The sequence below is a fragment of the Octopus bimaculoides genome, chromosome 2 (assembly GCF_046866305.1).
Source record: "Octopus bimaculoides isolate indiv1 chromosome 2, ASM4686630v1, whole genome shotgun sequence".
NCBI lineage: Eukaryota > Metazoa > Mollusca > Cephalopoda > Octopoda > Octopodidae > Octopus > Octopus bimaculoides.
Window position 1 is genome coordinate 92,683,610 of NC_142929.1, and position 15,878 is coordinate 92,699,487.

The 15,878-nt window shown below is 36.2% G+C and overlaps 2 protein-coding genes across 3 annotated transcripts in view; both read left to right on the top strand.

Moving 5' to 3' along the window:
- Window positions 1-1,057: 1,057 nt before the first annotated feature.
- LOC106870622 (protein GVQW3-like) lies at window positions 1,058-1,522 on the top strand. Its single transcript, XM_014916755.2, has one exon. The coding sequence runs from the start codon at window positions 1,058-1,060 to the stop codon at window positions 1,520-1,522; it is 465 nt and encodes a 154-aa protein (XP_014772241.1).
- A 2,140-nt stretch (window positions 1,523-3,662) lies between these two features.
- LOC106870623 (uncharacterized) overlaps window positions 3,663-15,878 on the top strand; it is a 30,789-nt gene continuing 18,573 nt past the window's right edge. The window contains exons 1-3 of one of the 2 annotated variants that reach the window (XM_089347155.1): window positions 3,663-3,734; window positions 9,727-9,800; window positions 10,264-15,521. In XM_089347155.1, the coding sequence (XP_089203281.1) occupies window positions 9,748-9,800; window positions 10,264-15,521 (5,311 nt within the window). In that variant the 5' untranslated portion in view covers window positions 3,663-3,734; window positions 9,727-9,747. Of the gene's footprint in view, window positions 3,735-7,852; window positions 8,050-9,726; window positions 9,801-10,263; window positions 15,522-15,878 lie in introns of those variants that run through there. The other variant, XM_089347154.1, reaches the window with a different exon arrangement.

Sequence of the window (15,878 nt, forward strand, 5' to 3'; positions counted from 1 at the left end):
ATATAGGCTTAGGTGTGATGGGGACAGACTTAAGGGCTGCCCTGCACTCTTAAGGATTGTGCGGCACACATTCTAGCAAGAACGAAGGAGGTCTATTTAAATCAACTCCACCATAGTATCCTTATTCTTGAAAGGTCTGTTACTTCGAAAATTTTCTTCAAAGTTCACGGATATGCTGTACTTTCTTTCAGTCCTCCCTTACTTAAATTTCGTAGTTTAATGTAGAGGGACCCTCGTTGGTTTGTGATAAAGAAATCATAAAATTGAATGAATGCGACAAAAACTGAAAATCATTTGATTAAATGTTTTGCAGCATTTATTGTTTTTAAACTCTACATAATTTCAACTTTAATCCCACAACGGAGTTTATCAAGGAAATATATTTAAACCGGATCTTGTTTTAGCATGGACTAGCAGTGAGTACATGCTGCTTGTAATGACCAACGGTGCAGACATGCGCATCTAGCATTCCCATTGCTGCTGGGCGATTTTCGTCTGCTACTATTATATTTATGTGTTTTTTAGTACATGTCCAGAAGACAACTACCTTCAGGCGAATACTGCAGTAAATTTACTTTTGTATTTACATCTGTACGATATACAGATGGACAATTTCATCTAATATTGCTTTTATTGCATATAACGGGTAGATAGATAGATAGATAGATAGATAGATAGATAGATAGATAGATAGATAGATAGATAGATAGATAGATAGATAGATAGATAGATAGATCCGAGGTGGGTTTGAACTCAGAGTATAAAGAAACATTACTAAACACCGTGAGTGAGTGATGCAAATTACGAACACAGATAATGTTCTCAAGCAGTTAATATTTCCACATTTAGTGGATTCCAAACACTCTCGTGATAATGTTATATTCGAGGGTGGACTGAAACGTTCATAGGTTAACTATAAAGGAGCAACGTTAGAGATGGGTAATCTTGCAAGCATCAATATGAACCCTTCTTATTAATAACTGGATTGTTTCTTTCCGGATTTCTCTGACCGTTCAGAGAAGACTTTAAAGATAACTAGTAGCAACATCTCTTGAAAATGGACGAAATTTGGCATCGTGGTGCTATTAAGCGTCAGCAGAAAATTGGTTTAGCCCCCAAGAACTTTCATGCTGACACGCTTGCTACATTAGGGGATGACGTTCCAGCTTTACCAAGAGAACAAAAGTGGACAGCAGAATTTTGGAGGGGGACTAGGAGTTCTGGGCTCCCCGTAACTACCACCACCAAGGAAAACATTGATCGTGTTCACCGCATGGTGATGGATGACGAGCAAATGACTATAAATCAAGTAACTAATGCGATTAGTATATCCTGTGAGAGAGTTGAAAATATTCTGAACTATGAAGTTGGCATGAGGAAGGTTTCTGTTCGGTGGGTGCCTCGTCTTCTGACACCTAATCAAACGCACACCATGCTGATCACATCACATAAAATTCTGACATTGTTTGAAACAGATCCAGTTGGTTTCCTTAAAAGTCTCCTGACTCAGGATAAGTGTTAGGTTCATTCCTTTGAGCCAGAGACAAAGAGACGATCCATGCAGTGGAATCACCGTCCTCACCTGCTCCAAAGAAAGCCAAGGTCTTTTCACTTGCAAAGGAGGAGATGGCCTCAGTTTTGAGGATGCAAAAGGTATTGTTTATTGATTATCTTCAAAATGGCTACACCATCAATGGAGAGTACTAAGACAACTTGCTAAGGCATTTATGAAACGCTATCAAAACCAAATGCCCAGGAAAACAGACGAAATGCACCCAAACACAAGTCGTTGGTTTCAAAGGCCGCTGTGCGTGATTCTGGCTTTGAACTGATTGAGCTACCTCACTATTCTCCTGATTTGGCTCCATCTGACTATCGTTTGTTTCTCAACTCGAAAAAGTACTTGGCTGGGAACCAGTATCTGCTGTTGATGACTTTCTTGATCAACAAGAGGAAAGCTTCTTCATTAATGGTATACAAGCACTGCAACACAGGTGGAAGAACTGTGTGGGCCACAAAGAGGGACTATGTTGAAAAATAAGCCTCATTTGGTCACGTTCCATGAAAATATTTTGGTCAGCCTATGAACTTTTCAGCTAACCCTCGTACCGTGCTTAATATTGGTTTCAAACTTTGGCACAAGGCCAACAAGTTCGTGAGAGGGGTTAAATCGATTGCATCGACCCCAGTGTTCAACTAGTATAATAATATAGCACTTTACGAGGACCCGTTTTAAGAGACCCCAGGTTTACGAGTTTTACTTTTCAAGCACAAGATTCAAATTTTGAACGAAGTGCAAGTTTCTACTACCATAACAAATGCTTCTGCGTGTAACTGAGAAATTTATAGAGAGCGAAAAGAAGCCTCTCCTAAGCAAACAATTCTAGATTTGTTTTTTAAAAAGAAATCTACAACTCCGTCTACGAGTGCTCGCGAATCGCGTCAACAAGTGATGGTGTGCGCGAGTTTAGTGCGAATGAAAGTGATTCAGAAAACGATTATATTTTTTTTTATAAATTATCTTGACATTCTCTTTACTTTACATAAAATATTCTTTACATTCTATTGTTGTTTTATTGCCATTTATTTACGAGGATTATAAATTTCACAGGTAAAATATTTTTCTGGGAACGAATTACGATTTATAACATTGGAAAAGTATGGAAAAGCATTGCTCTGTTTTACGAATTTTTGCTTTACGAACGATCTCCGGGTACAAATTAACTCGTATATCGACTCCGAAAGGATGAAAGGCAAAATCCACCTCGGTGACATTCGAACTCAATGTAAAGACGGAAGAAATGCCGCTATGCATTTTTCCCGGTGTGCTAGTTCTGTGCCAAATAACCAGTTTTTCATCCGTCTTAACGTTCTGAGTTGAAATTCCGCTGGGGTCGTCTTTACCTTTCATCCTTCAAAGAAATACCAGCTGAGTACTGGGTCGATACAATCAACTTAACCCACCCCCGAAATTGTTGGCCTTACGCCAAAATTTGAAACCAATATTATTTGCCGGTTTCTGTTATTTAAAACGGTCCATAATAAGTGGCTTGCACAGAGCATTAAAAATAAAATGAATATTTATTTACACATTTCCCCAGTATAACTCAGCACTTTTATTTTATCCAGAAGCTTTACTAAATAAAATATGATCAAAAACTATGATCAAAAACACTCCAGCCGAGCCCATCCGTGTTTATTATTATTTTTTTTTTCTTCTGACAGAGTTTACATTACCTTCAGTATCATTCCTTTCGCCCCTTATTAAAGACAAGCCTTTATGCGTGATTTGAGGAAAACTTGACTGCTATTACAAATAAATCTAGTTAGAAATTACATCAAAATAGGTTCTAATCGAGCAAACCCACGATCAAGAGTAATCCAGCCTTGAGCATAATTCATAATTCATTTCGGACAACACTATTCAATGAGTCCTTTAAGAGGGAAAACACGGTAGGATGTAAACTGAGGGGCGTTGGCTACTATTTCTAGCATTGTGAGCGACCACTACCTAGAGATTCTCGTTGTTGTTTACATGTGACGTCTGTTTATAACGGTAGCTTTGACATGACTCAAGATTGTATAAAAGCGTCAATGAGACATGCTACCTTCTGTCTAATGTCAACACTGCGCATGTCCGTGGGAAATTCAAATCTGAGGATGAAATTCAAATTTTAGTCTAGTTGTAAACGAATCTGTTTTCAGTTGACGTTTGTTTTGATCCTATTTAATTGGTAAGATCTTATTTTTTAAAATAACTTCTGTGATTTTTTTTCCTATTTGCTTGTTTTCTCATTAATGTTTAATTTTTGCAAAAGAATTGTTTTATTTAAATAGCTTGTTTTAAGACTTAAACGCATTACACTTTTATACATCTTTCGAATTATAAAAAAAATATTTGTTTTTCTGTTGATGTTCACCGTTGTTTTACTTTAGAACTGTTTTATTTTTACTATTATGAAAATTTCTCTCGATATATATAATTAAAATAATGGTATGACGATAATTTGGCAAATTTAAATCTTGTTGATTCAATGACTAGATTGAAAGCGTATATTTGATTAATATTTAGGTTTGGTAAAAAAGAAAAGCAGATTAGAAGCATTTTCTTTAAGCTTTCAGTATGTATAATTGTGGAAGAATTAGAAATTTAGAATAAAAGCAAGTCCGTTGCTGCAATACAACTCGAATTTGTAGCTAAACTGACCACCATGTTCGTGTTTTCACCCCCAAATCCAACTTGTATATCCTAGATATTTGGGAAAATAAAGTGTATTCATGTATGAAATATGTTATTGGCTAAACTGGCAATATGACCATTCCCAAATACAACAAAATATATTATTACTATTGGCATAATTACAGGTGTATACCCCCTCCCGACTTTGTTGCCTCATAACTTCCAGAAAAATTAATAATTTTCAACGAAACTTTCCACATAGCTACTTCGTCAATGAGAAAGTCGTTTAATCATATAAAATATACGCCAAATGGCAGAGGTCTGGAATAGGTCGACTATTTTTTAAAGAGATATAAATTGTCTTCCGTTGTCATTAACCGGAGCAGCATTGGATTCAAATTTAATTTGCTCATGTCAGTAACTGAGGATAAAAAAACAATGCTTTCATGTTTAGAAATGTTGAAAAACTGTTCCTACACCTCCCAATAGAATTCAAAATTGTTTTTGTGGCTGTGTGGTAGCAAGTTTGCTTCTCAACCACATGATTTGGGATTCAGTCCCACTGTGTGGCACCTTGGGCAAGTGTCTTGTGGATTTAGACAGAAACTGGTAGAAGCCTCTTTGTGTCTGTCTCCTACCATCGCTTGGCAACAGGTGTTGGTGTGTTTGCGTCCCCGTAATTTAGCAGTTATGCAACAGAAAACGATAGAATAAGTACCAGGCATTAAAAAAAGTGCTCGACTAAATATTCTTTAAGGCAATGCCCCAGCGCGGCTGCAGTCTAATGACAAGTAAAAGATTTTTAATTATATTTATATGAGTGTTCAAGATCAAAAGAACTACATGTTTATTGGAGAAATGAGAAACTGAATATTCTCTAACAGTCTCCATTCTCACCACATCCAGCCAACTAACAGGAATTTCCCTCATCATGAATGTAGCACAATTATTTTCCAGTTGTGATGGGTCAGCCACAGATTACTGTATTAACAACCTTGTCATAAACTCCAAGCAGTATGTCTCTCTCTCTCAGTTTGTAATTATTGTGGTTATCATTTGTAAAAGACCAACAGTCAAAACTGTGCAGTAATTTGTGTTGGTTGTCAGTTATTTCTTGATGCAGTCCAATAAATAGATTAACCAGTCATCACTTCAGACCAGCTAACAACAAACCAGACCAACACAACTCATGACACTTCTAATACATGACAAATGGTGTGAAGTAACATGTTTCGTTACTGTCTTGTACAAAAGTGACCATACTTTTACTAGTTTCAGCTTAGAGACTGTAGACCTGCTGGGGCACCTCTTTTAGCATTAATGCTTGTTTATTTTAGACTTATTTCTTGGCCCTGTCTCTGGAATTGATCTTGCTGAAGTAGGCATCATGCTATTATCAAATACCTGCAGAAAAATGGTTTAGCCCTGAAGGACATTCATACTGACTTGATTGTTAAATTAGGGGATGATGTTCCAGCTTTATCAACAGTGCAAAAGTAGGCAGCTGAGTTTAGGAGGGGAATGAAGAGGCTTGAAGATAACCTAATGTCTGGACGTCTTGGAACTGCCTCCACCAAGGAAAACCTTGATCATGTCCACTACATGGTGATGGATGATAGGCAATTGACTATAAGTGCAATATTTAATGCCATTAGCACCCTTGAGAGATTTGATAATATTCTACACAGTGAACTTGACATAATGGTTCCTGCTCAGTCAGTGACACATCTTCTGACACTTGGTCAAAAGTGCACCAGGCTGATCACATCCCAGGAAAATCTGATGATGTTTGAGGCAAATCCAGCTGGTTTCTTTGAATGTTTCCTAAGCTAAAGAAACTGTCCATGTAGAGGAAATACCCTTCCTCATCTGCACCAAAGAAGAGCCACACCATCAATGAAGAGTACTATACCAACTTGTTGAGACAGTTATGAAAGGATATTAAGACCAAATGTCCATGGAAACTGACAAACAAAAAGGTCTTGTTTCGTCGGGACTGTGCTCCAGTACACAAGTCGTTGGTTTCAAAGGCTGCTGTGCATGACCATAGCTTTGAACTGGTTGATCATACTACCTATTTTCCTGATTTTCCCCCATCTGATTATCATGTTTTCCAACATGAAAAACACTTGACTGGGGACCAATATTGCAATGATGAGGTCATCTGCTGTTGATGACCTTTTTGATTAACAGAATGAAAGCTTCTTCATGAATGGGATCGAAGTACTGCAACACTGATGGATGACGTGTGAACCACAAGGTGGAGTTTATTGAAAAATAAACATTTGTGCACATTCCATGAGGGTATCTTGGTCAAACTTTTAACTTTTCAGCCAACTCTCATAAATGTTCTTTGAGCACATTCACATCTACTCCTCATAGATCTGTGAGACCTTTTGGCAAGGTATTAAAAAGTTGTGGGACTTTGAGCCCTAAGCTGTTACAATATTGGGCCTTTACTCGGCACAAATAGGGCAGGGCTTTGGTACTATACAATGATGTCCCGTCTGTTGGTTGATGTGACTTTCAATTGCAAACTTGGGTGCTAGTCCTTCCAAGATCTTAAACGTGTGTAACTTTCATGTCTTCTCTCCAGGAATAGAACTAGCTCTATTAGCCTTTCACAGTAGCTCTTCTATTGCACCAAGGCAATCTATGTAGAAACATATTTACACTTAGAATAACATTTATACAGTTTCATTTGAATGTGCACATCTAGGAAAGAAAATGTGTTGCCCCTTCTTTTTACTATTGGTTTTATCATTATCCAAAGAAAGAACATGCACTAGAAGCTACATACAACTGTATATGAGAAAATATTGGTTCATTCCTCTTTGCCTTTCCATTGTGACTCATTAAAATTATTGTAAGAACAATGCAACAAATACCTAAAAAAAAAGGTGTTAACTATAGAACAAAATTGAAAATCGTCTATATTTTTGCGACTTCAATGCAATGCTTTAACAATCGATATGCTATAACTACATCATTTTTGCATCACAGATAAGTGCATGTCTAGACTTTAACCTAGAGCCCCTGTGCGTTTATATATATATATATAATCACATTTAATTTGGAATATTTCTTACCCATTCAATTGTTTTGAGAATACTATCATCATTTGACGTCCGTTGTCCATAGGTTGGATTGTTTGACCAGGGTTTGGCAAGCTGGGAGGTTGCACCATACTCCAGTCTGATTTGGCATGGTTTCTACGGCTGAATGCCCTTCCTAACGCCAACCACTCTGAGAGTGTAATGAGTGCTTTTACGTGCCACGACTGCAATTTTACTTGGTTTGGTGGGTCTTCTTCTCAAGCACAGCATAATGCCAAAAGTCTCGGTCATTCATCATTACCTCCGTGAGGCCCAGCGCTCAAAAGGTGCTTTTAATGCGCCACCGGCACAAGTGCCAGCTACGTGACACCAGCATCGGCCACAACATTTGGCTTCATGGGCCTTCAAAGGTCTCGGTCACTAGTCATTGCCTCTGTGAGGCCCGTCTTCAGTTTTCTTGGCTATTGCATGCGTAGACCATAACAGAATATGAGTGCGGACTAACATTACTGAATCTGATAAATCCCAATTTATCATTGAAATTATAACCGTAATAATGATATAAACGTTGGCAATCAGTTTAGAAAGACAAGGGAGATAACTCTCATATTTGAATGACTGAGGCGGGAGTGATTTTGTTGACATTTTCTGGCGTGTTTTGATTTTATCACACCTGTAGGGATGAGATGAACCAGAAGGAAAGGGCTGTGACGTCAACGGCCGAGGTTCCCTACCGGAGCAGGAAGAGGAAATGAGGGAAATTTCGTCCTCTTTTGGCCTGGAGCAGTGGTGATGAACACACCTCTTTACCAAGTATGACAACTGAAGACTAGCAATTTTGATTTAGTTGGGTCACCATTAATTTTGATGCAGTCAGAACCACACATTCTCTCTTTCTCAGACTGTTTTATTCAGAAATTACCTGTTGGTTTTAGGTGATGCAAATAAAAACAGGCGGAAGTAAAGATCATGGAAAAATGATGTAGAAAAATACAGATTATGATTCTGAAAACAAATTTTGTAAAATTTCAATTTTTCAAAAAAAAAAAAAAAGGAAAAGAAAATTAACACCCCTCCCCACCACCCTATGACAGAAAGTGAAATCCCCCCCCCCTCTTTTTCTTTGCTTGAGGGGTAAAGAATGAAAACGTGTTTTGGTTCTTTTCAAAATCTTCAATTTTTAAGTGCGCCCCAACCGGAAATCTGAAAGCTGGAAACAACAGGCAAACCGAGGATCAGTATTCTAAATACGAATTACCAAAAGGGGGGGGGGAATTTAAATGTCAATTTGTTGTGTGTGCAAAAAATCTAATTTTTACATACCTCTCATAATTCCAAAAGGCCCTCAACCACAGCCTATTGGGTTATGTTCGTCATGAAACAGTAGAGAAAACACTTTAATTTCACTTGTCATAGGGCAGAGAAAGGATGTTTCTTTTTTTTTTGAAAAATTGAAATTTTACAAACAAAAAATTTTTTTTTTTTTTTCAGAATCATAATCTCCGTATTTTTCTACGTATTTCGCCAAACATTTTTTTTTAAAGTGAAAATTTAAGAAATTGTGGGGTGAGGCAGGGGGTTGGGGATTTAAATTTTGAAATGGCAGATTTTTTTGCAGATTCGGAATCTCCACCCTCGATATAGTGTGTTCCTGTAAAAAAAACAAAATAAGGGGGTGTGGTCCATGATCTTTACCTCCGCCTAAAAACACAAGGGTAATTTAATTGTCCCTTATACTAGCCAAAATGAAATAAATTCAGTATTATAGTTGCCTAATTTACTCCACCAGAAGATATATTGTTTATATCAAGTGATATATTAAACATGCTATTCTTTAAGAAATTGTGATGAAACTGGTAAGGACAAAATAGCTAAAGCGAGTATTTGCTTCTCATCACAGCATATCATTTTATTTTATGAGTGATGCAAACTGGTTCAGAGGAAGAATGCATCAGATTATGTAATTTTGGGTTTTCCTTTAAAACAAAAAAGTGTAGCTCCTCTACAGCAAGAAACTTCTGTTCTGGCCTCTTGTTTCATACTTCAACCTTTCATCTATCATAAAGTCATCTTTCTTATTGTAGCTGCATTCAATCTAAGGGGATCTTAGTCTTGCAAACTGCATGGCAACTTCAATTGTCCTGGTACCAAAGAAAGGCACCCAATACACTCTGTAATGTCGTTGGCATAAGGATGAGCATTCAACCATAGAAACCATGCCACTGAAGACGGACATGATGATAATGGCTAGAATGTCTTCAGTCATAGATCTACCTAATCAGGATTGAACTTGGGCAAAACAACTGGTTGGAAGAGTCTGCATTGTTCCAACTGCACATTTAGAATTCTTGTTTAGTCCTTTAGGTACCTGTAGTTGTGTGTGTGTGTGTGTGTGTTTAATCACAAATTCATATGATCATGCAGAAAATAAAATTGCTAATTACATCTCTTAAATTTCCAAATTTTTTTATTTTATCTGTCTTAATATAGGAACAGTGCAAAATTTCCATTATGAGTGACATACCTACCAATAAGCCATTGGGTATCTTGAAGACTTCAAACAGGTAAGTGTAATTGATTAGCAATTAAATTCTTCAAATTTAAACTGCATTTGCCATAGTGGTAATGTCATTTTAATAAGTCATTGTTTTAATTAGTCAAAGGACTTGAGCCCAATGTAATGCTGGTACTTACAATTTCTGGAGATTGAAAGAAAACTGATTTGGCTGGTGTTTGAAACTATCTTTTTGAAAAAAAAGCATTTCTTTAATTGTACATTTGTACTGATCCAATGGTATTCTAATAAGCACAGATTTGGGAAGCTAGATTTGTAGTTTGTGATTCTTTTTTTGTTTTACCATTCATCCTGGCTCATCTTCAAACAAAACTTTGCCTTCCAAAGCAGTACATTTTCTTGGAATGGTCAGAACTGTACTGTAGACTAATTTTATATTGCACTTTTTTTTTCAATCTTTCCTTATACATGCTTTCTTTTCATTTATTAAACTGATTATCATTTATTTTCAGGAATGACAACTTTAAAATCCCATCCGTTGGTGTATCTAAGCCAGAAAAAGAACAAAATGAAAGTCGGCACTCTAACACTACACCACATCCGAAAACTCCACGGCCTACAAAAGCTGTTAATGATGAAAATATAAACCCTAATAGGCACTTTCCTGAAAGCACTAAAGAAATGTCAAATATAATTAAAGAAACACCAGGGAAGACTATTTTTGATCTCTGCAAGCAGATGTCTGCATTAGCACTGCTCACACCTGATGGAATGCAGCAAAGTATTAGGGATACCCAAGCACAGCCTAAAAAAGTAAAACTTCCTTTCTCTGAACCTTTTGCTGGTGTGGATAAACTCACTGAAAAAAATTACCTGAGCGACACTGAAGAAATTGAACTTGACAATGTACCCCGCAAGACATTGGTCATTACAGATGATGATGAATTTTTCACTGATGCTGCAGAGTATTTCAAAAATGAAAATCTAAACATTGATAATACAAGTGATAATGATGCTTTTAAATCTCTAGAGTCATCGCCAAGAACTTCACTGAATGTTACTGAAACTCTTATGAAGAACAATAGCTCTGGTGAAAGAGATTCAGAAAGTGCTATTATTGGGACAGATAAGACACAGGAAACATCTTTACAAGATAAGATTTCCGATAAAAATATCCACGAGAGATTGGAGTATATAGAACCTGAAATTAATTCTGATTTATTCAACAAGGCAATCCATAATCAAAATATTGGCAATCTTTCAGAATCTCATGAAAATAAAAATCCATCTTCTCAAGTCGTTTGTATAGAATCAGAAACAGTGGCTGAACTTCATGCTGAAGATTTCACTAACTTACCTAAAGATGCAGAGCTAACTAATTCCACTGATGTTGAAAATGGGGATTACTTGAAGATTAAAGATGAAAATTCTGACAGCATACCAGTTGATGAGAAACCAGTTCTACATTCATCAGTTAATGTCATCCAGTCTGTGGAAACGCCAAACGATAGTTCTGATTCTTTGACCATGGAAAGTTATAATCTTCAACCTCCAGTTAATGAAAAACAAAACATTAGTATTTTGGATGTTTGCAAAGTTGAAGAAAAGATTGCTGAAATTTCAATTCCAGAGAAATTTGATAATTTTAATGATCAAGACAAATCAAAAGATAGAACCCCTGATTCTGGTTCTGTTGATCCTTCTGAAATTAGCAATCAGGTAAATGAGTCTGTTGCTACTGGATCAACAAAGACTGACAAATATATGTCAGATAGTAAAACTACTTTGATAACAGTACAGACTGAAGAAAAGATTTCAGAAGCTAAAGAGACTGTTGATTCTATTGAAACTGAAATTGCTAACTGTCTAACTTCAAAAGAAAAAACTCCCGAAGAGAAATCGTCTGATATTGTAGAATATATTGAATGTAGTTCTAAAATTGATGCTGCAAATGTTGATGCAGAGAAGACAGAAGAGAATAATTCAAATCTGCTTGAGTCTCAGAATGTTGACTGTAGCCATGGAAGTCCTAAACCTCAATCAACTAAAGAAGACATTTGTGAAAATGCTCACCTATCGAAAGCAATAGATAATGCTTCAGTTGCTGAAAATGTAGAAATCAACAAACCAGTTGCAGATATTGGAAGTCTAGTTGATGAGAAACCAGTTCTACATTCATCAGTTAATGTCATCCAGTCTGTGGAAACGCCAAACAATTGTTCTGATCCTTTGACCATGGAAAGTTATAATCTTCAACCTCCAGTTAATAAACAGCAAGACACTGATATTTTGAAAGTTGAAGAAAAGATTGCTGAAATTTCAATTCCTGAGAAATTTGATAATTTTAATGATCAAGACAAATCAAAAGATGGAACCCCTAATTCTGGTTCTGTTGATCCTTCTAAAATTAGCAACCAGGTAAATGAGTCTGTTGCTACTGGATCAGCAAAGACTGACGAAAAGATTTCAGAAGCTAAAGAGACTGTTGATTCTTTTGAAACTGAAATTGCTAATTGTCTAACTTCAAAAGAAAAAACTTTTGAAGAGAAATCGTCTGATATTGTAGAATATATTGAATGTAGTTCTAAAATTGATGCTGCAAATGTTGATGCAGAGAAGACAGAAGAGAATAATTCAAATCTGCTTGAGTCTCAGAATGTTGACTGTAGCCATGGAAGTCCTAAACCTCAATCAACTAAAGAAGACACTTGTGAAAATGCTCACCTATCGAAAGCAATAGATAATGCTTCAGTTGCTGAAAATGTAATCAACAAACCAGTTGCAGATATTGGAAGTCCAGTTGATGAGAAACCAGTTCTACATTCATCAGTTAATGTCATCCAATCTGTGGAAACGCCAAACGATAGTTCTGATCCTTTTACCATGGAAAGTTATAATCTTCAACCTCCAGTTAATAAACAGCAAGACACTGATATTTTGGATATTGGCAAAGTTGAAGAAAAGATTGCTGAAGTTTCAATTCCTGAGAAATTTGATAATTTTAATGATCAAGACAAATCAAAAGATAGAACCCCTGATTTTGGTTCTGTTGATCCTTCTGAAATTAGCAATCAGGTAAATGAGTCTGTTGCTACTGGATCAACAAAGACTGACAAATATATGTCAGATAGTAAAACTACTTTGATAACAGTACAGACTGAAGAAAAGATTTCAGAAGCTAAAGAGACTGTTGATTCTTTTGAAACTGAAATTGCTAACTGTCTAACTTCAAAAGAAAAAACTCCCGAAGAGAAATCGTCTGATATTGTAGAATATATTGAATGTAGTTCTAAAATTGATGCTGCAAATGTTGATGCAGAGAAGACAGAAGAGAATAATTCAAATCTGCTTGAGTCTCAGAATGTTGACTGTAGCCATGGAAGTCCTAAACCTCAATCAACTAAAGAAGACATTTGTGAAAATGCTCACCTATCGAAAGCAATAGATAATGCTTCAGTTGCTGAAAATGTAGAAATCAACAAACCAGTTGCAGATATTGGAAGTCTAGTTGATGAGAAACCAGTTCTACATTCATCAGTTAATGTCATCCAGTCTGTGGAAACGCCAAACAATTGTTCTGATCCTTTGACCATGGAAAGTTATAATTTTCAACCTCCAGTTAATAAACAGCAAGACACTGATATTTTGAAAGTTGAAGAAAAGATTGCTGAAATTTCAATTCCTGAGAAATTTGATAATTTTAATGATCAAGACAAATCAAAAGATGGAACCCCTAATTCTGGTTCTGTTGATCCTTCTAAAATTAGCAACCAGGTAAATGAGTCTGTTGCTACTGGATCAGCAAAGACTGACGAAAAGATTTCAGAAGCTAAAGAGACTGTTGATTCTTTTGAAACTGAAATTGCTAATTGTCTAACTTCAAAAGAAAAAACTCTTGAAGAGAAATCGTCTGATATTGTAGAATATATTGAATGTAGTTCTAAAATTGATGCTGCAAATGTTGATGCAGAGAAGACAGAAGAGAATAATTCAAATCTGCTTGAGTCTCAGAATGTTGACTGTAGCCATGGAAGTCCTAAACCTCAATCAACTAAAGAAGACATTTGTGAAAATGCTCACCTATCGAAAGCAATAGATAATGCTTCAGTTGCTGAAAATGTAGAAATCAACAAACCAGTTGCAGATATTGGAAGTCCAGTTGATGAGAAACCAGTTCTACATTCATCAGTTAATGTCATCCAATCTGTGGAAACGCCAAACGATAGTTCTGATCCTTTTACCATGGAAAGTTATAATCTTCAACCTCCAGTTAATAAACAGCAAGACACTGATATTTTGGATATTGGCAAAGTTGAAGAAAAGATTGCTGAAGTTACAATTCCTGAGAAATTTGATAATTTTAATGATCAAGACAAATCAAAAGATAGAACCCCTGATTCTGGTTCTGTTGATCCTTCTGAAATTAGCAATCAGGTAAATGAGTCTGTTGCTACTGAATCAGCAAAGACTGACAAATATATGTCAGATAGTAAAACTACTTTGAAAACAGTGCAGACTGAAGAAAAGATTTCAGAAGCTAAAGAGACTGTTGATTTTTTTGAAACTGAAATTGCTAATTGTCTAACTTCAAAAGAAAAAACTCTTGAAGAGAAATCGTCTGATATTGTAGAATATATTGAATGTAGTTCTAAAATTGATGCTGCAAATGTTGATGCAGAGAAGACAGAAGAGAATAATTCAAATCTGCTTGAGTCTCAGAATGTTGACTGTAGCCATGGAAGTCCTAAACCTCAATCAACTAAAGAAGACATTTGTGAAAATGCTCACCTATCGAAAGCAATAGATAATGCTTCAGTTGCTGAAAATGTAGAAATCAACAAACCAGTTGCAGATATTGGAAGTCCAGTTGATGAGAAACCAGTTCTACATTCATCAGTTAATGTCATCCAGTCTGTGGAAACGCCAAACAATAGTTCTGATCCTTTGACCATGGAAAGTTATAATTTTCAACCTCCAGTTAATAAACAGCAAGACACTGATATTTTGAAAGTTGAAGAAAAGATTGCTGAAATTTCAGTTCCTGAGAAATTTAATAATTCTCATGATCACGACAAATCAAAAGATGGAACTCCTGATTCTGGTTCTGTTGATCCTTCTGAAATTAGCAACCAGGTAAATGAGTCTGTTGCTACCTGCTCAAATGTAGAAATCAAGAAACCAGTTGGAGATGTTGGAAGACCTGAAGATATTGAAGAAGAGGTCATGGAATCTTCTGAAGTTAAAGATGCTATTGACCATTCCAAGATTAACTGTGAAATTCCTAATTCTATTGCAGCAAGTGATGATGATCTGCAAAAATTTGAAACAATTTCAAATTCTTCTGTCTTTAAAGATGTTGAAACCTTCAGTACTAACACTCATCTACCAAATTCTCCCATATCAATTGAAGGGAGTCAAAGTAATATTGATATCTCATTTGAGGGCAGAACTCAAATGGCAAATTCTCCAGTTGCAGCAGTAGCTGTTGAAAATGATATTCAAATAAACATCACTCCTACTTCACCAAACAAACAACAGCAAGTAGGTAACGGGAAGCATGCAGATTCTCAATCCAGACAGAATATTAATGAAAAACCCAACAGAAAAGAGTTAAATGAAATTACTGATCTTGTTACAGCTATAGATGACACCTGTATATGTAAGGATGATATTTCTACAATTCTAAAAGACGCAGAACCCAGTGATAGTGCTGATACTGCAAACTATGATGAGCAGGAACCAAATGTTCAATTCAGAGAAAAAACAACTGGTGAGTTAATAATCTGCTTCTTATATTGGAAAGGATCTTTTTCTCTTGTTGAGCTGGCAGAGTTAGGGATCTGCTTCTTACATTGGAAAGGATAAGTCTTGTGAAGGATCTTTTTCTTTTATTGAGCTGGTGATTTAGGGATCTACTTCTTACATTGGAAAGGATCAGTCTCCTGAAGAATCTCTTTCCCTTGTTGAACCGGTGAGTTAGGATCTGTTTCTTACAATGGAAAGGATCAGTCTTGTCAATGACCTTTCTGTTGTTGTGCTGGTGAGTTAGTGATCTGCTTCTTATATTGGAACGGATCATTCTTGTGAAGGATGTCTTTCTCTTGTAAGGCTGGTGAGTTGGACATCT